The 25,178-nt window shown below is 48.6% G+C and overlaps 1 protein-coding gene across 3 annotated transcripts in view; it reads left to right on the top strand.

Annotated features, from left to right (window-relative positions):
* Nucleotides 1–25,178, top strand: part of MAPRE2 (microtubule associated protein RP/EB family member 2) — a 120,045-nt gene that overhangs the window by 36,055 nt on the left and 58,812 nt on the right. Inside the window, exon 1 of one of the 3 annotated variants that reach the window (XM_070421191.1) lies at nucleotides 4,695–4,918. The exons of the other annotated variants lie outside the window; for them this stretch is intronic. Coding sequence (XP_070277292.1) covers nucleotides 4,800–4,918 — 119 coding nt within the window. The 5' untranslated portion in view covers nucleotides 4,695–4,799. Of the gene's footprint in view, nucleotides 1–4,694; nucleotides 4,919–25,178 lie in introns of those variants that run through there. 3 annotated transcript variants of the gene reach the window in all.

Genomic DNA, 25,178 nt, shown 5'->3' with positions numbered 1-25,178 from the left:
GAATTAAGCTCAACTGCTTAGCTTGTCCACAGCACTTTTCTGAGCCTGGTCCTTGTCCTGTCTCCTGCCACTGTGTCCTCTAGTCCGAGTCCATACGAAACAATGTACTGTGTCTCAGAGACATCACACCGTCCTACCTCTGAGCCCAAGCGCATCTGCCTGAGGGGTCCTTTGTCTTTCCTCCCCACTACTGGCCGCCTTTAGGTGACCGTGCTGCCTAATGGGTAAGCGTGTGGCTTTGGGGCTGAGAAAACCATCCAACCTGAACAAGTTGCTTCCCATTTTAGAGCCTCAATTTTATCATGGGGGTTGTTTTGAGAATCAAATCAGGTGTTTGTTGAATAAATGAATGAATTACATATTCACTCGTGGCCTACTAGGAACTGCAGATAGAGCAGCAAACAGAACCGTTGAAGTCCCTGCCTTAAGGAATCTCACATTCTGTCTGGTACAGAGGAAGTGAACAAAAAAAGTCATCATTATTATTCATCTGAGGCTTAGGTCAGTGGTTCTCAACCTTCTGGCCCTTTAGATACAGTTCCTCATGTTGTGACCCAACCATAAAATTATTTCCGTTGCTGCTTCATAACTGTCATGTTGCTACTGTTATGAATCGTCATGTAAATATCTGATATGCAGGATGGTCTTAGGCGACCCCTGTGGAAGGGTCGTTCGACCGCCAAAGGGGTCGCGACCCACAGGTTGAGAACCGCTGGCTTAGGCGATAGCTCTGTGGGGTAACTTTGCCAGACCTACTTGCCAATTTCCATTCTGAATTAGGTGCTCACCTTCCATGGTCCCATATCACCCTGTGTGGCCCCATTATGACAGCATTATATTGTATCATGATTGCCAGTATTTCATCTTAACAGACAAGGAGTTCCTCAAGGAGGGAGCCGGGGACTGGACTCCTTGTTTGCCAGCTTCTGGTACACACGAAATCCAGTTACAGGAGTCAAGTGCGAGAAGGGACATTTTAGGATACACCCGGCATCCTGCTGAAGATGGCACATCGCGCTGAAGAGCATTGGCCGTATGCCAGGCACTGCGTTAGCTGGTTAGATATATTACGGAATTTCATCTTCGCAGCAACCCTAGGCAACCAGCATTATTACACAGACTTTATAGATGAGGAATCTACATCTTAGAGGCAAACTAACTTGCTGAAGTCAAGTTGGGGACCCAGGGCCGCCTGCCTCCAGAGCCCCCACTTTGCTCATTTCTCCACGGGCAGTGGGAGGTGCCGCATGCGGCCTGCATGCACGTTAGTATGGCTGCACCTGCGCACACACGGCACAACCTGAACCCGCAGTCAGGGACACAAGCATTTTAGGTTTGTTCTTTCCTTCTACGCTCACCTGTGCGACTCTGCTCACCCGCTGAGGGTGGGGAGACAGAACAGGTTTCAAGCTCACCAGGTCACAGTTTTGGCACCTCTGCCAGTTGACACTATCTTTGGGTAGCTAGCTCCATCTCTTGGGTGAATATTTCGTCTTAGAGACCCCCCTTGCCTCTCCCTAGCTCCTCTGCCTCACCTACCAAGCCGCTGGTTTCAGTCTCTACTGTCCTGGGGCTGCCCGTGTGTGGGGAGGAGGTGCTAAGGAGGTGCACTTTAAGGGGGTCTTTTCCTGGAGTCTCAGATGGGAAATGAGACAAAAGAAAGTCTCTTGGGCCGAGAACAAAACCACTGCCTCTCTGCTACGTCTCCCTTCAGGGACTTGACGGTGGGAGATCCCGCTTTCTCCTACTTTCATCCCCTTCTTCCTGCACTCAGTTGGGGTTGGAAAGGGTGGACGCTTCCCTTCCTGCCCCTGCCTCTTCTGCACTCTCCCTGTATCCCAGCATCCTCCCTCCCAACGTGGAACTTGCCCTCCCCTTCTCCCTAGGGCTGACCTGGGGAATGGCTGCCAGATCAGATCGCCTGATTTTTGAGACGGGAAAGGAAAACACATCTGTCTAGTATTTTCAGATGATTACTCCTGTTACCCCTGCACCTTGGAGGGTAGTCACAGGCCTCTGGAGCCCTCTGGGTCCCTTAGAGCAGTGGTCGGTGGCACGCGAGTCACATGCGGCTCTTTTGCCCCTTGAGTGTGGCTCTTCCACAAAATACCACGTGCGGGCGCGCACGTACAGTGCGATTGAAACTTCGTGGCCCTTGCGCAGAAGTCGGTTTTGGGCCTGGGCGAGTCTATTTTGAAGAAGTGGGGGGTGTCGGTCCGTCTGGCGACGGGAGACACGGGGTGCAGGCGGGCTACGGGATATGCAGCACTGGGGAGGCGCCAAATATCAACAGTACTTAAACTATATAGGTAGGTTAATAACAAATTTTTAAAAATTTGGCTCTCAAAAGAAATTTCAATCGTTGTACTGTTGATATTTGGCTCTGTTGACTAATGAGTTTGCGACCACTGACCTAGAGGGATGTGGCTCAGAGCAGTTCCAGCGGAAGATGTGCCAGGGGCCTGGGACACCCCCCTCACCCGACTCACCACCCTTCCCTTCCTAGTCCATCAAATCGGATTCTGGGCAGTGGCCTTCTCCTTCACAAGCAGCCTGGAAGCAGTGGGGTGCTCGCTCCACAGAATTAGTCGGTGTAATCAAGGAGCCATGCGTCCACATTCCAACACATTTAGTCCCTGCGATACCATCAGCGATGCCTAACCTATCACTGAAATATGGGATCATGGAAACGTACGCTGTGATAAAGAACACAAAATGAGAGGGTGTGCTCCGAAGACATTAAATACTTCATTTGTACACTGTGTCTTTCAGCTTCAGACTGTCCCCAGAGAAAAGGGAAGCTTTTGTGAAAAAGAACAAATTTAGGAGGGAAATGGACAACCGTGGGTCTAATAACAAAAATAGTAAGAGGAAGCGGATCTCTGTAGCGATGACTACACTCTCAAGCCCCTTATAGCTCCTTGTGCGATGTGAGGCCTGGTGTGTATCTCTCTGACTTAGATACATCTCTGTGCCTTATAAGTCTTAGGTGAGAATTGGAACTTTATAAGAAAAAATTCTCATGTAAGCTACGACTTGTATACTGTGAATTCACTGGAGAAGCATAAAATATAATTATTAAAATGTAGCCCGAAAGGAGAATATACAATGGGGGGGGAGGGGGAAATACCCTTTTGTTTGAGAATATCATTGCCATCTGGGTTGTAAGCCATTTGATCCTAATTCTAGTTGCTTGATGCCAGAAATAACTTATTATTACCAGGGAGATATGCTGGAGAATCGTCAGGAATGACCAAGTTTTTACTTGTTTTTAACATCTGTTATCACAGAATGATAAAGTTGCTGATCTATGCAGTGATGTGACCAGGTGAGCCATATAGCCTAGTATGCTAGTACTTTCTGCTACATATATTTATGCTGCCTTTTACACACCAATTCTTCCCCCTTTCCCACCCACCCCACACAAGGTCAGAGACCACTTTAGATAAACAGAGAATCCTTCAAACTCTCTCTCCTCCCTGGAGGAGAGCACTGGACACACCTGGGGTCTGACCGGAGTTTATAACTGAATCCATAGACTTCGCACAGTAATAGCAAATCTCACGGTGGTCATGTTGAGAGTGTACATAAAGGACTTGATTCTTTCCTTGATCTATGATATTTACGAGCTCACATTAAATATAGATCACTACTGTCCAATCACACTGACAAAAAGCATGTCATTTTGAAGTTCCAGTTCATTACATTCTGGCTGCCTGACCTTGAGCAGGTTACTTAATCTCACTGGTTTGTTCATCTTTAATGATAATAGTACCCGTCTCATAGCCAGTGTATTTGAAAACTACATGACAATGATATGGAGTAGCTTGAATGCTGAGAGCTCCCAGATACTAAATTGGGTGTTCGCTGAATTCCAATGGAAATGAAATAAATGGCAAGGAGTTCATTTTCTGCAGCATAAGGCAGTATAAGAATTTGAATGAGGGGGTCTTGGGTAACTATGATGTTCTAAAATGGTGGATATCTTTTTCACAAGCCCTCTTTGGGGGTTCTTTTGTGCAGAAAGTCTCTTAATTTGCAGTCTTTACGCTTCACATTAACGTAAAGATTACATTGATTAGAAGGCAATACAGCTTCCCCTTTGGTGTTCAGGCTGGGGCTCATGGGGGAGGAGGTTGCTTCTGTTTGGAGAATGGGAGGAGGTGGGGAGCTGGACATCCTAAACCCTTAGTCCGATACCTTTCCCAGAAGCAGGCCGCCAGGGGTCTTGCTTCCCTGAAACCAGGCCGAGTTTAGCTTTAATGGCATAAGCGCCTGGTGTGGAAGGAGTTAAAGGCCCGCCCCCCTCCCTCCTGAACCGCTGCTCTTTTGTGTACACAGCTGCGGTGGGAGCGCGGGTAGGAAAGGAAATGGTTAGAGGAAGAGCCGGGTTTGAGACCGGGCGAGTTGGCGAGGGGGGCCGGAGGGGGTCGGGTTTACGCGCCAGATGTTTACGCGCCAGATGTAGGCCCGCCCGGTGCCCGCCTGCCCGCCTGGAGCTGCCGGCGTGGCCGCCCCGCGGCCCAGCGCGAGTGCGGGGCGAGGTGATGAGTTAGCGAGTTGCTATGGTGACGGGCCGGCCCACGTGACTCGCTGCTGCTGCCGGCGCTCTGACGTCAGCAGCGGGAGGGCGGGGCGCAGGAGGGCGGGGCGGGGCGGGAGCCGGGGCGGCGAGCTGGGAGCTGCGAGGGAGCGAGCGGGCGGCGGCGGCGAGGTCTGCGGAGGGAGCGGGAGCGGGAAGAGCGGCCACCTCCTCACCAGCAGCCCCAGCGGTTTGATCCCTCCTCGGGGCCGCGCCAATGCCTGGTCCGACCCAGACCCTGTCCCCCAATGGCGAGAACAACAACGACATCATCCAGGATAACGGGACCATCATTCCTTTCCGGAAGCACACGGTGCGCGGGGAGCGCTCCTACAGGTACGTCTGGCCCGGCGCGGGCGGGCGGGCGGGCGGGCGGGCGCGGCGGGGACCTGGGCGCGGAGGCCGCCCGTTATGTAATGGAGCTGCGGGCTGCGGGGGTAAAGGCGGCTGCGATCCTCGCTGCCCGCGTCCATGTGTCATGTGGGGGATGCATGGAGGCTTCCCGGGCGCAGCTGGAATGCATTTTGTGAATAGGTTTGCCGCCTGCAAGGGGTCTCCCTCCAGCGCCTTCCGTCCACATCGACCCGATGCAAGCAGGTTGCCCCCCTCTCCGCAGGGAGACGGGCTGCAGCACTTCCTCTCCTCCTTCCCTTTTAGCTTCTAGAGGAGCCATTAGGTGGGCTGTGCCTACAGGCGGGGACGGGAGGGTGGCGAGGAGGACGCTCGCGCTCGCCTTGCCTCGCCGCGGTGCGGTGCGTGTGCAGGAAAGATGGAATCCTCTCGATGGAGCTGCAGCCTGTGGGGTGAAGCCGCCAGATTGATGGAGCTTTGTAAGGATTCTGCTCGCTGATTGGCGCAGGGATTGACAGCAGAGGTCACGGTGTCAGGCATTCACCAAAATTGTCTTCCTAGAACCCAAGGTTTATTAGAAAGAGACTGGGCTGCCAGGGACCTGGGCGCCGGGGTGCATTTTCTCGGGAGTTGGCGACCTCCGCCGGGGTGGGGGAGCCCACCCTTTTATAATGACGGTCGGACGGTCCGTGGGAAGGTAGTTCCCGGTGTTGTGCTGAGGTCTGATTTGAGGATGGGGCTGATCTTGGTCATTGCATCGGGAGCCCTTTGATGAATGAGTCGGCCTGGGCGGTTGGCATCGTTCTGACATGAGCATCTCTGGCAATATGTTCCAGCAGATAAGCTCATTAAAATTGTTTGCATTGTTTGATAAGGATAACAATGTCGTGGAGCAATGCAGCTAGCGTCTGGTGCGTTCAAGGCCAGACCCGAAGGGAGACGGATAGCTTCGCTCCTGTTTCCTCTGAAGTTCTTTTGTACCCGGGCGGTTATTTTTAAATGCTGGCTTGATAACCGGGAACAGTGCTGTTGCTTTGAAGCAGGGCACACATACCTCCGAAGTGCATCCTCTCGCTAGCGAGCAACAGGAAAGGGCTCTTTTCTTTTTTTTTTCTTTCTTTTTTTTTAATGCCTTCGTCTAAACATCCAGGTAGTGTTACGGGCAGAATATTCTGTATGTATGAATGTTTATATAATGGGACCCAAAATTACCCCACTTCCTCTGTCTGTGACCAAAGGAACACTGCTGACTCGTTGCCCTATCGCCTCTGGCCGTTCTAGAAATACTTGGAGTTAATTCTGGCTGTGCCCAGGAAGTCACCAAAATCTCATGCCTTAGAGTTCCAGCTAATACGCTGACAGGGCCTCCTTTCAGATTCCAAGTGCTTGGCATGCCCTTCATGGAAACCACCATCGGCCCACTACTTCTGGGCTTCCCCTTTTTGGAGACCCAAGCTCATGATGGGAAAGCTGGGTCCCTCTGTCCCTTACTCCTCTGCCTTTTTCTGTGGCCATTCCAAGGCCCTAAAATAGAATAAAAACAAAAACACACAAACAAAAAACACTGAGTTGCTTTGAAACCTCACTGATGTAAGCTGTTCTTATAGGTAATGCACTGGAAGCCCTCGCTTCTTCAATGATTTCATCTCTGCCGTGTAGGTAGCAGTTGCTTTTTTAGACGAGTTCGAATTTTACCACGTGGGCCGGAGGATGTGGCCTAGTTGGGTCTTATTAGTCATATGAGCTAACTCGAAATGGCAGTGCAGTGGAAAATCACTTGGTGGAAAGCTTACATGCGGATTTTGGTGGTAAATTATTGCTTTAAAATAAAATTTTGTGTACCTTTTTAATCCAGTCCATGTTATTTCCATTTCCTGAATTATTTCCAGTTTGCTTTCTGAGTCTATAATGGTCCCTGAAATTATGTGAAAAACAAAACTGAACTGGAATAAAGATCTGCCTGAATGAATTCTTCAGTCACTAGGCGCATCATGGCATCCGTATGTTATGTGATAGGGTTATTGGACGCGATAGTGAGGGATGCCGTAGGTTACGTGAAGAGGAAGCCTCCAGAACTTCCCATGTTCTGAGTCACACAGAGGGCGCACCCGGGGACAGGGGTGCTCCCTGTTCTCCGGCTGCTTTTCTCCCAGGGGGATGACCAGTGTCTCTTCGTGACAGCATATTTCCCTGGAGGAGCACAGGCAACGGAAAACTGTGACACATTTTTCTACTCTGGAGCTGTTCCGTGGTTATTTTGGCATCCTGGGGCTGGAATAACGCTGCCATTTAATTGCTGAGAAAACGTGGAAGGCAGTTTGAAAGCCAGAGTAGAGGTATAACCAAATAAGTTTTGCTTTGGCTGTCAGTTCAGTATATCCCCCACCAATGAGAGGTGCTGGAGAGAGAGTCCTGTTTGAGGCCTGGGATGTCCACATTCTCTTCCTGGCCTCTTTACTGACCTCTAGGTAGGCCCCCAGCAAGTCCATTCTCTTTTTAAAGATCCCTGCATTTGCTCTTTACCTGTAAGGAATCTCACGGCATTCTTACAAAGTTTTTGTGAGCTTAACTTCAAAACCTTTAAAACAAAGACTTAAAAGAAGAAAGAGCTGTGTACATATAAGAAGAAGGTTGTGATTCTTGAAAGGGGGGCTCTTTCAGGAGCTCCAGGCCGGACACCCCTCACCTGGCAGGTCGCACAGCTGAGCGGGGCAGCTCCCCAGGCTCTCAGTGAGAGTGAGGGGCCAGCACGCTCCCCGCAGGAGGCACTGTTGCCATAACATGTGCCCCAGGTTGTTTATAAATCAGGGTCAGATACGGCTCATGACCCAGATATCCTAGCCCAGGTATCTCTCAGTGTAAACAGAGCCCATTTTTCCAGCCGGGACTGGAGTGGGCAGTAAATCATTACTGAAACCTGTGCGCCGTTTGGTTAGAAGAACAAGTTTCCTTTAGAAAACTACCCTCCCTCAGTCATTTCAGTTGAAAAGAGCACGTGCAGAAATGGCTCAGCGGAGCCCTGCGGACGTGTCCACGTGCGTGTCCACACATGTGATGGCCTCGGCCGGCTTCCTCATTGCATGCACGAGCACTAGGAATCCATACATGTGAAGAGCCGCTGAAGATGTAAGTGCCGGGTGGGCCGTGTGAGGTGACACTCCATTCACGCATGAGCGAGTCCCTCGGGCCCTCCCTGGGGAGGGCTCCCTGTGCACATGCCCGCTCTGTTCGCCCACTGCAGGCTTGTAGGCATGAATGTGTAAGTCCAGAGGACCATGTCCACGTGGGTGTTTGAACACGCAGCTACAGTAGCATATGCTTCTGAGTACTTTAAAAAAAAAATTCGCTTGGCCCCAAGAAATGGGCTGTAAACAAACAAGAAAAAAGCAAACTGAAAACTTAAGGTTTTGACATCCAACTTTGCTAACTTTTCAAAATGAACTCTTGTTAAGAAAAACAAAAAGAAGCCCTGGCTGGTTTGGCTCAGAGGATAGAGCGTCGGCCTGTGGAGTCCCGGGTTCGATTCTGGTCAAGGGCACATGCCCGGGTTGCGGGCTCGATCTCCAGTAGGGGCGTGCAGGAGGCAGCCAGTCAATGATTTTCTCTCATCGTTGATGTTTCTTTTTCTTCCTCCCCCTTCCTCTCTGAAATCAATAATATATATATATGTATATGTATATATATATGAAAAAGAAGAAAAAAAAGAAAAGGCATGCGTGTGTATAAACGATAGTCGTGGGAGTGTGCTCCATTTCATAGAAGCTGTTGTCACACGTCACTTGGATCAGAATGTGGGTTTCAGACCATACTCCCCAAAGCAGCCGCTGCAGACATGACAGATCGAGCCTCATGCGTCTCCGTTATGTATGTGTATCATCTGGGTTTACTACTGTCCTAGGAGATTTTCACAAATAGTGATTTTTGTCCTTAATATTTTTCTTAATATTTGTCCTTAATATTTTTGTAAAAAAAAAATAAATCAATCAAAGGATTACTTAATGGCTTCAGTTCTTAGGGGCCCAGTATTTGAACTTCTGTCCAGGTTCCTTGGTCAGAGCTCCTGTTAAGGGGATGGTCTTCGCGGTGCCTTCGTGAGAGGCTCGCCCCCTCCCCAGCGGCTGTCACCTGTTGTATCCCCTGACAGTGCGTTATCTTAGCGGAGCAGTGGTTTGCGATGGTCCCTTGAATTTAGATGGTTGTTTTCTGCATTTACGGGAACCTCCTGAAGCTGCAGTGAATAATTCCTTAGATTCATGGAGGGGGGGGAATATTGGGACTCATCTCCACATTCTGTTTGGTTTGGGGAATTAACGTGACAAGTACGTGGGAGTCTGCTCCGGGCAGGCTCTCTGCTGGATGCCCCTTCAAGGGCCTTGCGTTCTAGCAAAGTCGGTCCTTTTGTAACAGATACACCTTGTGAGTATTTGGCTTGGTCTGAAAGCAAAAGTGGTTTGCGCTTCCTGAGCCACAGTGACTCAAAGTAGAAAAAGATACCCCAGAGGCCAGCCTGCCGTAGGGAGGCGGCCGGCACTGTGGGAGACCAGGCGTTCTGGTGGAAAGGGTGTGGGCTTTCGCATCGGGATTTCGCTCGGCCTGGCAAGCAGCAGGTTGGGCAGTGATGGGCAACAAGGCAGGAGCACTGTAAGGCAGGCAGGGTGGGCAGAGTCGGACATGGAACGCCATTGAAAGTTCATTCATGAAAACCCAGCGCCATGTCAGCAGCAGTGTGTGTACTGGGATTGACGTCCTGTTTTGAAATGAGAGTTAAAAGGAAAATGGAGTTCCAGCAGTGCCCCACCCTGCAGGCCCCAAACGGACTAGCGCAGCCTTAATCCCCAGGAGAGAGCTCTCTGGAACCCGGTGTAGGGATCAGGACACGGTCGACAGATGTTCCCTGGCTCCAGGCTTCTGTCCCCGAGTGGCAGCAACGACAGCTTCGCCCCATCACAGGACTGGTATGCGGGTCAGACAGTGGCTCCGCTGTTGGCAGAAGCCCACTTCATAGGCAGCAGCCTAACTTCAGGGGGTGGCTGGTGTGTGCGCTTACACTGCTCTGAGCATCCCACACTCCAAACCAGGGTGCCTGGTGCTTCATGGGGAAGGACCCTCCTGAGCCATTCGATTCCATGGAGTGTGCAGACATGACTGATGAGCAGCTGGGGCGCTCGCTGCTCGGGGCTCTGGCGCCAGTTCTCTGACAGCCGCGGTGACCGCGTGGCGGCAGGCCCTGGAGTAGACTGAGAACCAACCGAACTTGGATTACATGGGTTTGTTTACTTTTGAGTTTTGTCGGTCTCGCTTTAGAGGAAAAAATGATTTGTTCCTCTCCTGTGGAAAGTACCTTTTCCCACAATGAGAAGTGTTAGAATATGCATGTGTGTTAGCGTAGTGTCGTATGCTAACACGAGGCCAGCGTTCAGCTACCAGCCGCTGGAAAGCCGACTTGGATATGCCATGTTCATCCAGAATCTTAAGCAGTGTTCATTCCAGCAGCCCTCCTCCTCGCAACACTCCACACACATCCCATTGGCAACGCACGGACCTTGTTTCTTAGTTCATTTGAAAATCATGATTTTTATCTTGGTGTTTTGGCCCTTGGAATGTATATTGTGTTGAGAGAATTCTTTCAAAATGGAAAGCTCAGTTCACGTAGGCAAAAATTATACAACTATCGCCTTATAGCACGAATCAAAGACATTTTTCCTGAATATGTTTTTTGTTAAAATGCATCCCAAAAATGCTCTTTCATTTTAACGAAAAGAATCATTAGTGATTTAAGATTAAACAGTTTTATAGGTCACCAAGAAATAATTTCTTAGTAGGTTACTAAAAAAATTAAAAAAAATACTTGTGTATTTTCAGGGTCAACTCTCCCCAGGCTAATTAGGATTTTACTCACTTAAACCAGGACGGCCTCTTCTGCTTAAAGCATTATTCTGCTTTTTCTAAATGTGGTAATATAGACATAGGATGGCCACGCTGAGGACGGTGTCCTTGGGTGTCATTTGTCCTGAATTCAGTCTTCCTGTTCTTTCTGGACCTCATATGGTTTGGGCCGGGTAAAATGTGCCAAAACCCAGATCTGGGCCAGGACTTGGACAGAGAGGAATGGGCAAGAGGTTTGCGAGAGCAGAGTCCCTGCCGTAAATAATAAATTACACAGCGTGTGTTGGTGGGAGTCTGTGAAGCTTGTGATGCTGCACACAGAATGCGTCCTGAGTTGATGGCCAGTGTGTGATGTTGAATAAGCCTAAGCTATGATGTGCTCTTCCCACGAGGCACACCTAGATTTCTGTGAGCCAGTTTTACTTTTTCTGGAAGTCATATTTGTTTTTGCTTTCTCTTAAAGACATTAATCTTTTTGTTCTTGAGAGTCAGCCTACCTTGGCAAGACCCTGAGCGGTAATTTGTCAAAAATGCCAGAGGCCTTGACACCTCAGGGTGGCAGCGTTCTTATGTGCATTCCACTTTGGTTATAAACAGTAGAATCCTTCCTTTAAGGCGGAATTCCCTGCAAGGTTTGCATTGGGTGCTCAGCAAATCGGGGAAGTGAAGCTACTAGAATGGGCTCCTCTACCCCCCACCCCCACCCCCACCCTCACCCTACTTGACTTCCTTTTTATCGTTTTAGAATGCCAAAACATGTCTTCAGATTGCTAACAGTAAACAACTTCCAATTCCCACTCTCTAAATAATTCCAGTTATTGTTATATTGAAATTTAAGCCAAAAATCCAGCAGGCTCTTCATCTGCCCTTTTAGCAAACTGGAGTTCCTTCTATCTGCTGAACTCCAAGCTGAACTCCAAGCCGGGGCTGGGAATACAAAGGTAAACACGGCTCAGCCCCTCCTTGAAAAGCCTCTGGTATCCAGGCCCCCCCCCCCCCGGCCCCGCCCCCGTGGGCGAGGAGGGAGGTCTCTGAGGTGGGGAGATGTTCACACCTGACCCCAATAAAGTAATTCTGTGATTATTGCGCTGATACCTGGCAGAGGCAGAATGATCACGCCTGTGATTTTCACAAGCTCTCAGAAATGCAGCATGAAAATAAAACCTGTGTGTGAATGTGTGAGTCCTCGACCATGAGCTCTGTGTATGCGCTTTAATACCGGTGCAGCCTGAAGGCACAGCGTTGAGCTTGGTTGAGTGGCCTGTGTGGTGGGAAGGTTACTTCTCCCTGGCCAAGAGTCACTGGAGGACAAGTGAAAAGGCTTATCTCTTTTACACTGCGCTAACTTTTATGTAAAAAGTGAGGAAAAATGCCCTCACCGGTTTGGCTCCGTGGATAGAGCGTCGGCCTGCGGACTGAAGGGTCCCAGGTTCGATTCCGGTCGAGGGCATGTACCTCGGTTGTGGGCATATCCCTAGTAGGAGGTGTGCAGAAGGCAGCTGATCGATGTTTCTCTCTCATCGCTGTTTTTAACACTCTATCCCTCTGCCTTCCTCTCTAAAAAATCAATAAAATATATTTTTTTTTAAAAAGTGAGGAAAATGAGAGTATATACTACTCATGAGATACCTGGGGAAAGTGTAAGGATATAAACTAATAACTGGGAACTGGACAGGTGGGTCCCGGTGTATTTTTTTTTTATAGAGTCTTATTTTAACAATGAGTTTTACCTGCTGAAATATATTGGGAAGCATCTCAACATATTCATGGGCTTACTGAAGTCACGTGGATGGTGTTTAAAATTTAAAATCTGCTTAAGGCAGTTACCAGTGTTAATTACAACAGCCTCACACGTGACAAATGCAATGCGCTCCTGTAGCACCTGCCCTCTGAGTTTCACACCTCGTGTCCATAGTCCATCTTCGCTTCACTTTGGCCGGAGGATGCCGGCTGCCTCCTCGGTTCTGCAATGTGTCCGGCCCGCTCGGTATGCTCCGTGAATCCTGTACTAACCGCAGAGTAGCCCTCGGTGACGATTCTTTTTCCATCTCCTCTTTGAATTTTTGTTTTCTTCTCATTTTTTGAGCACCTGCTGTGTGTCAGGTACAGTGTGAGGCCCTAAAACAGTGAGATCACCCTGTTTCAGCCACTCGGCTGCCGTCCTCAGGCCTCCCCAAATCCTAGCTTAACCTCCCACCTCACGGACGTCACTGAGCAATATCTGGCCTTCGTGACCCCTGCGACAGTCAGTGCTGGTGTGACAGCCCCTCACCCACCAGTCTGAGTCTCCATGGAGACTGACCAAGTAAGAGTCCCCCAAAGGAGGGCTTTGAATACAACATCCCAGCTATAGGGACTGCTCACCACCGATAACCAGCCCTGAAATGGGAAGCTTGCGGGGCTGGAGCTGAGGTCTCTGCTAGAGAAGGAGGGAGTGGAAGAGGGGGTGCAGCCTGGTGGGGGCATGGGCCCAGCACAGGGTGAGGGTTTTGGGGGGTGGAGGTGCCAGCCCCTCCTTGCTCCTCTCCCCCCACCCCCCTCCACTCTTTCTGTTTCTGGGGGCAGAGTTCTCAGGAGGGAGGAGAAAGATGAGTCATCAGCCACCTAGGAGGGGGCTGAGGGCAGGAGGGATGGAGACCCGTAAGTCTTTCCAAATCCCCTAGTGAGGCCAGCAACACACACAGTATGTGGAAAGGCAGGTTTGGTGTTTGGGAAGCCAGTTTTTCTCTCCCTGGAATTTCTGACTGTCATGCCGGCCGACTTGAGGGTGTCAGCATGAATAACAGCGAGCGTACTCACAGCCCGTGGGGTGGCTGTGTCACTGCCACCCCAAGTCCAATTCAGAACTTGGTCTGGACCGAAAGGCCGGCCCGGGCCCTGCAGCGCCCCTCTGTTCCTGCCCCACATCGGGACCAGCTGGGCTCCCCACGGCCCAGCTTGCTCTGGGAGAGGCGGCACGGGGTTGTGGCACAGCTCGGGCTCCGGCTGGAGGCCTTTCTATTCCAGCTGCATCCCTTTCTGACTGTGTGATCAAGGGCAAAATGTTCAGCCTCTGCAAGCCTCATTCTCTTAATGTGCACACGGCAATCATCGACCCACATCACAGAGTTCTTGATGAGGATTTAAATGAGAGATGGAATATAAAGCGTACCAAGCAGTGACTGGTAGAACGAAACGCTTTTCAAAATATCAGCGAGTACTGTAGCTTGGAGTCTTAATCTACTCTTTTCCCCTGTCTTTATTTTAGCCTATGACCTTTGTGTCCTCAGTATCTGGTGCAACACCTGGGCACAGAGCAGATGTTCACTAAAAGCCCAAATTGAATGTGGAAAACAATTCAGACATTATACTGCAAACTTTCCGCTCTTATCAACTTTATTAAGAATTAATTTACATGCCCTGACCCATTTGGCTCAGTGGATAGAGCGTCGGCCTGCGGACTGAAGGGTCTCGGGTTCGATTCCAGCCAAGGGCATGTACCTCAGTTGCGGGCACATGCCCAGTAGGGCCTGTGCAGGAGGCAGCTGATCGGTGTTTCTCTCTCATCGATGCTTCTAACTCTCTATCCGTCTCCCTTCCTCTCTGTAAAAAATCAATAAAATATATATTTTTTTTAAAAGAATTAATTTACATAAACAAATTGTATCTGTTTAGAGTATATGATTCAGTGGGTCTTGGCAGTGTATGTACCCTGAAAGCCTTCACCCCCAAGATTCCTGACACCCGTTGGAGTTCATATCGCCTCTGTCCACGTTACCAGACAACCACTACTCGGCTTTCTGTCACACAGTCTAGATCAGTGATGGCGAACCTATGACACGCGTGTCAGAGGTAACACGCGAACTCATTTTTTTGGTTGATTTGTCTTTGTTAAATGGCATTTAAATATATAAAATAAATATCAAAAATACAAGTCTTTGTTTTACTATGGTTGCAAATATCAAAAAGTTTCTATATGTGACACGGCACCAGAGTTAAGTTAGGGTTTTTCAAAATGCTGACACGCCGAGCTCAAAAGGTTCGCCATCACTGGTCTAGATGCTATTTACGTTAATGGGATCGTACAGATTGTCCTCTCCCCGGTCCGACTTCCTTTACTTGGCGTAATGATTTTGAGATTCCAGATCGGGTTTATCCGCAGTTCAGTACTCTGTATTGCTGAGTAAGTAGTCCATTGATGGCTACACCACATTTTATCATTCACCAGTTGGTAAACACTTAGCTTCTTTCCAGTTCTTAGCAATTATAAGTCTATGAATATTCATGACCATGTCTTTGTGGTAACATATGTTTTCATTTCTCTGGGGTAAATACCTAGGAGCAGAATAATTGGCTCATAGGAATGGTGTTTAACATATAATATATACCAACTATACTTAAATAAATAATTGTCCAAAGTGGTTGCACCATTTGACACTCCTACCAGCAGAACGTGAGAATTCTGGTTGTTTCACATCCTTGGCAACACTTGGTGTTGTCAGTCTTCCACTTTGGCCATCCTCATGGATGTACAGCGATATCTCACTGAGATTTTCATTTGTATTTTCCTGATGGTTAATAATGTTGGCGTTAGGTTTGATGGAGCAATTGAGTTGATACCCTTCCCCCGGGAACTGGCGTATGTTTTCATGTGCTCACTGACCTTTTGGGTATCTCTAGTGAAGTGTCTATTCAAATCTCTCGCCCATTTTCAAAAATTAGGTGGTTTATCTTATTGTTTAAACTATATTCTGGATACTATAATATAGCGTTGACTGAATCTATCTGGAATATAAACCCCTCAAGAGAAAGGGACGTTGTTCTCCCTGGTCTTTGTCCACAATGCCCTTTCTAGCAATTAGGTCCAGCTTCCAGCAAATACGTATAAAATGATTATATTAAAAATAGCAAAGTAATAACAGGATCATGATTTCAGCTCAGGAAAAAAAAAAAAAAACACCACTAAGCCCACTCTGAAAGTTTGATATGAAAGAGTTAAATTTAGGAGCTAGGTTTTCTATGGGGTCTTGTTAGATAAGAGACTTTTTTTAATTCTGTGGAGAAGAGCCCTGTAATCATGTAAATATACTTTTCTTTGTAGTGAGTGTCCCCTTAACGCTATATCAGATTTTCCACTGTTTTAAATTTTGAGGGAAATGTGTATAGAAATGCTTTCTTTTTAAAAGCAGCAAGAAACCACTTCCATGCTTTCTAAACTTGCCTGGATAATTAAAGCATTAGATTCTCAATTTTTTTTTTTTTTTTTCACTCTGAGGCAAACATCCCCCACCCCTTCCTTGCTCCACCCTCATTCCATCTGATGTGACAGTCTTGTTGTTGCCGGTTGACTCCTGACTTCTCTCATCCCCTGAGGAGAAACTGCCTTAAGTAAAATTTGGAAACTGGGAAGCAAAAGCCCAGTAAGGTCTTGCATTTACCTGAAAGGATCTGCTGAGGGAATGTGTGATTTCGAGAGGGTGGGAATGGCTGGCTTCCAGAACGTTTTCAGCCAAAAGCCGAATTTCTTAGCCATGTATGTTTCAAAATCCACAGAGATTATAAAATATAAGGTCACTTATCATTTCTCAAATGCCCTGGGCCTACAAGCAGGTTTTGCGAGTGTAACTTATTTCATCTATCATTTATTTTATTGCAAAACCTTCAGGCCAAATTTCCGGTGAGTGACTGCTTCCACGATGGTGACAATCTCTAGCTTTCTGCCTTCTGGTGGGGACTGAGCAGGCCACAGCCGCTCAGGTCTCCGCTGAGAGGGTTGTTTTACTTTAATTGAGGTTGTTCCATGAAAGGAAGCCAAGTACTATTAGACAGGACGTCCTGTGATTCCCTTAGTTACGATGGCCAAGGACATGAACTAAAAAAAAAGATAATTGCTTGCTTCCTTTCCTGGTAGCAAGGGGCCCAGAACCAATGGTGTCCATTTGGCTTTAAGGACTCAAATTAGCAAACAACTGAACCTCCCCCCAAGACCACCTGGAGAATGATCGGACATGGAAAAACGTCCATCCTTTTATGTGAGCCAACAATGATTCAGTCATTGTTAGCATGTAAGTGGCTCTGTTATTTTGAAATAATAATTAACTGAAAAAGAGGAGAAATGATGAAACTAGTAGTTCTTAGAAGCAAACATGTTAACAGGCTGTGCTCCTCTGAGGGATCGGAGAGGAGCAGGGAGAGGTGCCATTCTTAGCTTCTTTCTACTTCTCTTGGCTCCATTCCTTCCGTGGCTTATGGCTACATCACTCCAGTCTCTGCCTCTGTTATCTCATGACCTTCTTCCTGTGTCTCTCTGTGTCTCCACTGGCCTTTTTTAAGGGCATAAGTCATTGGACTTAGGGCCCTCATCCAGTATGGCCTCATTTTAACTAATTGCATCTCCAAAGACCCTAGTTCCTAATAACAGCACATTCTGAGGTTTCAGGTAGACGAGAATTCTGGGGGGACACTATTGAACACTGTGTGGGTGTAAACCCATTATTCTATATAAGTATGTGTGTATAAAATTCATGCACCGATACCCTGCCCTCACATACACACATCAAAAAGGTCTTTCATTTTATGTTTACTTTCTCCTTTTTCTATAGTGGAAATGTACTGTTTTTTATATAAAAACTTTTTGAAAAATAAGTAGTATTTTTATATTTTCCTTAAAAAAAAACCCCACACAGCAATTTTTTTACTAGCATCCTACCTTGAGCTTACTTTCTTTGCCTCGTCAGACTATTCTGAGATATTTTATCCTTAATTTAAAATGAAAATCCTTAGCATAGATAGGCACACATAAAACTATATATAATGAGTCACTTTTTACAGTATCTTCTATTATTCTTAATATATCAAGTATGACAATAGCTAAATTTGAAATAAAGTAAAATAGGTCTTGAGACATCAGATCAACCAGTATAATGCCAAGTCTTTGGCTTACGTTTGGGAGCCAAAGAAAAGTTATAATTATACTCAACTGCGGAATTAAAATCCAACTTTTAAAAGTTTTAAAGTCTCTAAGTCACATTAATTCTAGGAACCTAGCTACAAGGCGCTGGGATAGGATGCTGAGGCACTTTACCAAATTTTACCAAATTGGCTCAAATACTCAGTCATTTCTAACACAAATACCTACTGTAGAGCCAACTTCATCCACTCACCCTTCTGAAGACATTGTCTATAGTAACATCACTAGTCACTTAGTCAAATAGTTTATATGGTCTTCTCATAAGTAATTTCCTTTCTCTTAATTATCTGTGAATGCTCACTGGTCGGTGGTTCTTTTTCTGTCTTTATCCCAAGTTTAACAAAACATTACAAATTCAGCAGAGACCACGATCCCCCACAGTTGTTCAACTACAAGAGTATATTTATTACATTGTCCTTTGCTCCTGTCAGTCCTCATTCCATAGAACTGCAGAATCAAAGGTTTCACTTTAAGAAATTTCTGTGCTTCCACTCCTTCCCAAACCCAAGGGTCTCACCACGTGTCTGCCCCTCTGTTGTTTGTGTACCTGGTTCTGTTTGCACATGGCTCAGTTCTTACCCACTTTTTACTCGAATGCTCAGTTTTTGCACTTCCCTTTGAGAATCACAGTGTCATTACACTGATGCTAGAAATGTTTTAACTTTTGACCTATTACAAGGCAGTAGATCAGATAACAGAGAGGTCCTGCAAGTGTGTGTACATGCGTGTGTGTGTGTGTGTGTGTGTGTGTGTGAGAGAGATTTTTGTCAGGGGCTGTTGAGTACTTCTGATGCAAAAGTCTATCAGTCCCTTCTTTATGTTCCAGTAAATAAATGGTAGGTGAGCCTATTAATTTAAGAAAAAAACAAAAACCCTCTTGTCCTAATCCACCAATTTACCACTGGTGTGCCGCAAGAATGTTTTAAACATGCAATACCTGACTATCTAGCCAGGGGCACTGACCTTTCCCTTAGATTGTCAACCAAAAAACAACACAACAACAAATAGTCGTCCATGTGAATGAATCAAAATTATCCTTCTTTTTTTTTTTTTGGTTAGATTGGCAAAATAATTTTTTGTGGCGTGCTGCAGAATTGTAGTGATTAGTTTATGTGTTCCATGAGATGAAAAAGGAGATACACGGAAGACAGGACTGGTATCTGGCTGCCCAAACAAGAGGAGCAGGAAAGTAGGGAGGGGGAAAGAAGGATGGGCCATTGTGGGTGCAGTGAGGGAAGCAGGGAGGCGTCCCCTCTCTGGCTGACGCGAATCATTGCAGCTGGGAAAGGAAGCTTTGGGGACAGTGGCCTGGGGAACTGGTGATGGAATAGGCTCCTGCTTTGATTTGGCTGAACATGACTAATCTTAGCTCAGCGAGAGTTACAACCGAAATTTCCATTTCCTGTTCTCATGTGCAGCCGTCTTGTATGCAACTTGCAGGATGCTCTCGGGGGTTGGGATGTCCTTTGATGTAGAAGCTGATTGGTACCTTGTCAACGAAAGCTAATATTTAAGAAGTTGCCGAACCGGTTTGGCTCAGTGGATAGAGCGTCGGCCTGCGGACTCAAGAGTCCCAGGTTCGATTCCGGTCAGGGGCATGTACCTTGGTTTCGGGCACATCCCTACTGGGGGCTGTGCAGGAGGCAGCTGATCGATCTCTCTCATGGATGTTTCTAACTCTCTATCCCTCTCCCTTCTTCTCTGTAAAAATTCAATAAAATATATTAAAAAAAAAAAAAAGAAGAAGTTGGGTGTTGAGCTGTTACTGTTTGACATGGGCCATTTTGGTGTTTGTGTCAGAGTCGGCTGTGGGAAGAATTAAGAGTGGATGGCACCAGCAGGGCTGGGCATAGGGATGTACATTACCCACTTTGGAGTTGAATTCACTGGAATAAATGTTAACACTGGCCTGTGCTTTCCTCATCCTTTTAGGCTTAATTTTATTGGTACTTCCCATTTCCATTCAAAATGTTCTCAAGGGTTTAAAAGTGAATTTTGCCGTACTGTACATACAGACCTTTGGGTAGGCGCCAGTCTCTAGGAGTGAGATACCAGGAGGGTTGTTTTTTTTTTTAAAAAGAAATAGATTTTTCTAAACACACAGTGAAGACACCAATCTGAAGTCTTTTGTTGGTAGTGAAATAAGCTTATAAGCAGTAATGAACATGATCTCTGTCCATTTTGACTAAAGTACCACAAAAAGCAAATTGAGAGACTGACGTCCAAAATATGCACCGACTGGAAATGGGAAATGTGGTGATTCCTAAAATGTTAGCATGGCATATATGTTACAGCTGGCAGGTTTCTGAGCCAAAAATTATTCCCAGCAATAAACTGAGTAACTAGTCACCCACATCTCTACATTTCGGGGTCTTCAGGGAAACTTGTGTTTTAAAGTGAGAATATAAAATAGCCCTTGGTAGGAATGAAGAAGGAAAATGCTTGTATTGAAGACCACAGTTGTGTCCTCACTTGGAGTTCTTTTCCTCCCACTTACTTTCATGATGTAACACAGGCCGAGGGCAGACGGGGACTTGGTGGGGAGCGCGAACCCTAGCATCAGCCCTAGGTGCACAGGCCAGCTCTTCGCTTCATAGCGGTGACTGGGCAGTGTCCCTGTACCTCCTCCTCCATAGTGACATAAAGGCTGTCGGGACCCCATGGCATGGTTGTGAAGACTAACTGAGAACATGCATGAAGAAAAGGAGATGCCCAAGTTACCAGCCGGGCCGAGGGTGGCTCTGGAACGAGAAGCCGATGCCCCCGGCCGGCCCCTAGCTCAGTGCTCTCATGAAGCTGAGATGCAGCTGGTGAGTTTTGTGTATCAGTGTTGGAGACATGAAGAATGGCACATTTCTCCACCTTTTTTTTTTTTTTTTTGACATGGAGACAAAGTCTTTTAATCCACTCAACCCCCATCTGTCTCCTCCTAACCCTCTCACATGGCACTAGAGACAGACCCGTATATTGGCAGTTGCGTACATGGTGTGATCTCGGGAACCCCGTGTACTTCCCCTCCCCACGAAACACTTCCTTGCGTGCGTTCCTTCAGCATTTACTACTGAGCCCGCCGACGTGCCAGGCCAGGCCCTGCCCTGGGAGCAGGAGATGCAGCAGGAAACGAAGCGTGTTCTGCCTTCACAGCTTCAGTGAGGGGGCAGGAGGGAGTAGACAGACGGTAAAGAAACCAGGTACTAGTAGCTACAGGTCGTGTTGGTATCACGAGGGGGTGTGGGAGGACGGGAGGAGGCACCCCGAGGTGGGCAGGGAGCGCTCGCTGAGCAGCTGGCCTGTGAGCCCAACCTGAGGCACAAGGCGCAGCCCGGGGGCCCAGCGCTGGGCACGAACCCTCCTTTGCCGAAGGCCTCGAGCCCCATTATCCCTCGGGATTAACCTCCAAGCCGTCATCCCTTCATTTGCTTTTTTATAACGAGAAGGTTTAGAAAAGGTGGACAACGGAAGATGCCAAGTACCTGAGACGGAACCAGCCCCGCCACGGGGGGCCCAGAACAGCCCAGAACCAGGAGGTGGGAGCTCTCAGCACATGCCCCCCCCCCCCCCCCCGACCCACCCCGCAGCGTGGCCTCGAGTGGCATGTTCCCGCAGCGGCCACACTCCGCGCTGTTTGATGCACCCAGTTCTGTGCTGGGGCCCCACAGCCGGGTGTGCGCACTGGTCCCCGGGCAGCAGCACTCATGCCCAGAGATGCTGACCCGGGATCGTGGGAGGGCGGGGGGGTGGGCATGGCCTGCCTGGAAATGACCGGGGTCATGGGAGAGGGCTGAGGTCGGGGTGAGCGGGAACAGGGCCAAGGAGGGCTGGGAGAGTAAACAGCAGGCATATGGTCAGGAAGGAGGAGATGCACTGGGAGCCCAGTGGGGCGGGGGGGGCACTGCGCAGAGCTGGTGCCCGAGGAGACCGGCCAAGCCTGTGGCATGGGAATGCGCTCGGGCCGTTGGAATTATTTTCGGAGCATGGACACCGAGCCAGCCACTGCCTGAAGCAGATGGACATTCAGGCAGACGCTCAGCTCTGACCATATGAAGAAGCGTGTGCCCATTTTGTGCGTGTTTGCGGCCTTAGCCTGGCGCCCTTGCTGCGTGGAGCCGAGCTTCAGTCATATCAGCGAGCATTGTGAATGCCACAAAGAGCTTTTTCAGAATTCCAAAACGGCTTCGTTCCTTAGATAAGAGCCAAGTTTCCAAGTCATCCAGGGCCACAGCTATTGGTTTGTTGATTCTGAGTTTTAAGACCCGAAACCTACAGATGCTGTTTTGAAAGTCGCATGTGGGTGCATTCGCTTACAGAGTGGAGGTGGTGAAGGTCAGGGGCCACTTACTGAGGAGTCTCTGGTGGGTTGGCACAGAGCATGTCAAAGCTATGGAAGTGGAGGGAGATTTTCAGGCCAGTTATGGACTCTCATTCAGGCCGTTGGAGAAATCTGTGTTTCCATCACACTCCAGCTTTTAGACATACAGTACTGGGAATATGGATGCTATGGCAAGGGCGAGCTTCCTCCCTCTGTCACCGTCCATGGCAAACGGTGGGCGCCCTGGAAAGGAATGACTCTCTGCTCATTCTCGCGGGAGGGGCAGGTGTGTGCTGGAGTCAGGGGTCCTGAGTGGCAGGTGGAAGTGGAGGCCTGGGCCCTGGGCAGCGCCATCCGTAAGCAGGAGCGGTAACGGGGAGCAGACTCATAACTGGGAAGGTAGGCCGCCTCGAAGAGCCGGGGACAGAGCAGGCAGCGCTGATGACGCACATTTCATCCAGTGTTTCCCAAAGCCCCTTAGTGTTAAAGTTCGTGCCGTTGGGGTTCTGCACTAGATCTAAATTGGGAATAGCCTGATTCTGAGTAAAAAGTAGTATTAGTTCCATATCTGTGTTTTAGTAAAATGCACGTGTTTCATAACCACCAGCATGTCTGATGTTTGCCACTGTCCGGTCTGAGGTCAGTTCTGCACTCAGACCTCCGCCCCGAGGCCCTCCTTGCTGGGCCGCTCTCCCGGGAGGGCAGCCTGGAAGGCAGCCTGGAGGAGTGGTCATACATTTTCTGTCTAATCCCCTATCGCAGTCACAGGGCCTGTACAAACAGAACAGATGCACCTCTCGAGTCAGCAAATGACCTCTTCACGCCCCATCCCAGCCAGGGAGCCCATGCATGCGTCAGTCTCCCCCGAGTTCAGCGGAAGCCATATACCCACGTTTAGATGAAACTCGGTACAGTTTCTGTAACGTCTCTCCAGGGAGATTTCATCTTGCCCAAGTTTGTCTTTCCAGCGTGCTCTCTTCCCTCCCCCTTCACTCCATCCTCCTCAAACAGCCTCCCTGCCCCCACACTTCAGGTCTCCAATAAAGAGGAAGTGATGAGGCGAGAATTACCCGGAGATAGCCTGTCCTCGGTGGCATGTTTAAATCCTACCCCTCGCGGTATTGAATCGAGAGAATGAATTAACGCGTGGCTGAGAGCAGGGACGTTTCTGGTTCAGGGGACACATTGACGCGTCACTCCCCAGGGATGCCCAGCTCATTACTGGCACAGCCACGGGGGACTTCACAGCAGCCTTCTGTTAGGACGGAGGCCGAAGGGGGCACTCGGGCAGAAACTGGTTGTGCTGCTGCAAGGCCCTTTGGATGGAAACTCGCACATTCAAGTGACCATAGCAGTCTGAATCTACTCATCCCCACCCACCCTCAGATTGAAGCCATCTGCTATACTAATAAAAGGGTAATATGCTAATCAGATCGGACGTCTTCTGGATGTCCTCCTGGACAAAGCCACGGTGGCGGGGACCGAGGCAGTTAGGGGCGATCAGGCCGGCAGGGTAGGGCAGTTAGGGGCGACCAGGACAGCAGGGGAGGGCAGTTGGGGGCGATCAGGCCTCCAGGTGAGCAGTTAGGGGCATCAGGAAGGCATGCAGAGTGGTTAGGGGTGATCAGGCAGGCAGGCAGTTGAGTGGTTAGGAGCCAGCGGTCCCGGATTGTGAGAGGGATGTCCGACTGCAAGATCGGGCCTAAACCAGCAGTCGGACATCCCCCGAAGGGTCCCGGATTGGAGAGGGTGCAGGCCAGGCTGAGGGACACCCTCCCCCACCCCCTGCACAGATTTCATGCACTGAGCCTCTAGTACTAGTATATTCTAGTGGAGAGTGGCCTTTGAAAACAACTTTTGGGGTTTCTGCCTTTGGCTCAGTGTGTGATCTATGGGTATAAATGTAAATTTTTTTCTTCAAAATATTAGCAGGTTGCTTTAGAAACGTCACTTGTAAGAGAAGGAAATATTATATCAATGATTAGCTAAATCTCTTTTTAAACTCTCCCTCATAATATTTGTGAATACTTAGAAGTATTTGCAAAATGGCTATGTCTGTTAGAATGACAAAATTCTGACAAAAAGCTGTGCTTATAAGTCTGTTTGAATAATGCCTTTCCCCTTACCTGGTATATAGCAACAGGCCAACCGGGAGTGTCCTAAAGCCTTTAATCAAAGGTCACCCCTGAAGCAGGTGTAAATTCAGTGGTTGGTAAGGAAAGTGGCTTCTGAGACTCTGTACAGGGACCTCTGACACCATCAGCGGGACATGCTTCCTGGGAAGCACTGAGACCTGTAAACACGACTAAGGAAACAGCTTGGGTTCTAGATTAGCATCAGGGTTTCAGAGTTCATGTGCCGAGCTCCAGAAATAAACTCTCCAGGTGGAGGAGAAATGCCGTTCCTCTTTGTACCTCTTTTCCAGCCTGTCCATTGTTTTTGTGAACGGTGGATTGCTCCCGTCAGTGATGGGGGGGCACATTGAAAATAGAAATTGTTACAGGAGAGAAGAAAGTCACCCATGCAGGCGTGGTTGTCAGTGTGGGATGTATGAACGAGCATGTCTGCTTGAGTAGGTGGGATTTTCAGTGTTTCATATTGAAGGTGAAATTTCAGTTGCATGTGGATTCCTTTAGGGAGGCGGGGGGGGGGGGGGGGGGCATGAGAAAGGCAACTCCAGGCAGGAGGGCTTCTAAAGCTTCCACCGGGTTCCGGATAAATTAACCCAAACGGAGCTCCCGCCGACAGGAGTCCACCTCGCGGAGGGCTGTTCTTCTCCAGATGGTCGTGTCTAAACTTGGGAAGCCTGGCAGACTCAGATCTTAGTTGTTGAAAAAAATCAAAATCAGAATAAGCTCCACAGGCCTCATTCCCAAAATTGTTTCTCGAGCCCCTCTCCTGACGTCCACACCCCAAAACAAGCCAGAGCCAGCAGCCGGGGCACCTGGCCTGCCGAGACCTTGCCGAAAAGTCCGTTTTCCTCCAAAAGGAATGACCAGAGTGTGAAGGGAGGAAATGAGGAAACAGGGCCTCCTCCCCATCACACACACACACACCACACATACACACACACACCACACATACACACACACCACACATAC

This window comes from Myotis yumanensis, unplaced genomic scaffold (assembly GCF_028538775.1).
Source record: "Myotis yumanensis isolate MYYU_CA2020_CCGP unplaced genomic scaffold, mMyoYum1.0.hap1 SCAF_7, whole genome shotgun sequence".
NCBI lineage: Eukaryota > Metazoa > Chordata > Mammalia > Chiroptera > Vespertilionidae > Myotis > Myotis yumanensis.
Note: the sequence above shows the minus strand (reverse complement) of the source record. Positions and strands in the feature narration are given on the sequence as shown.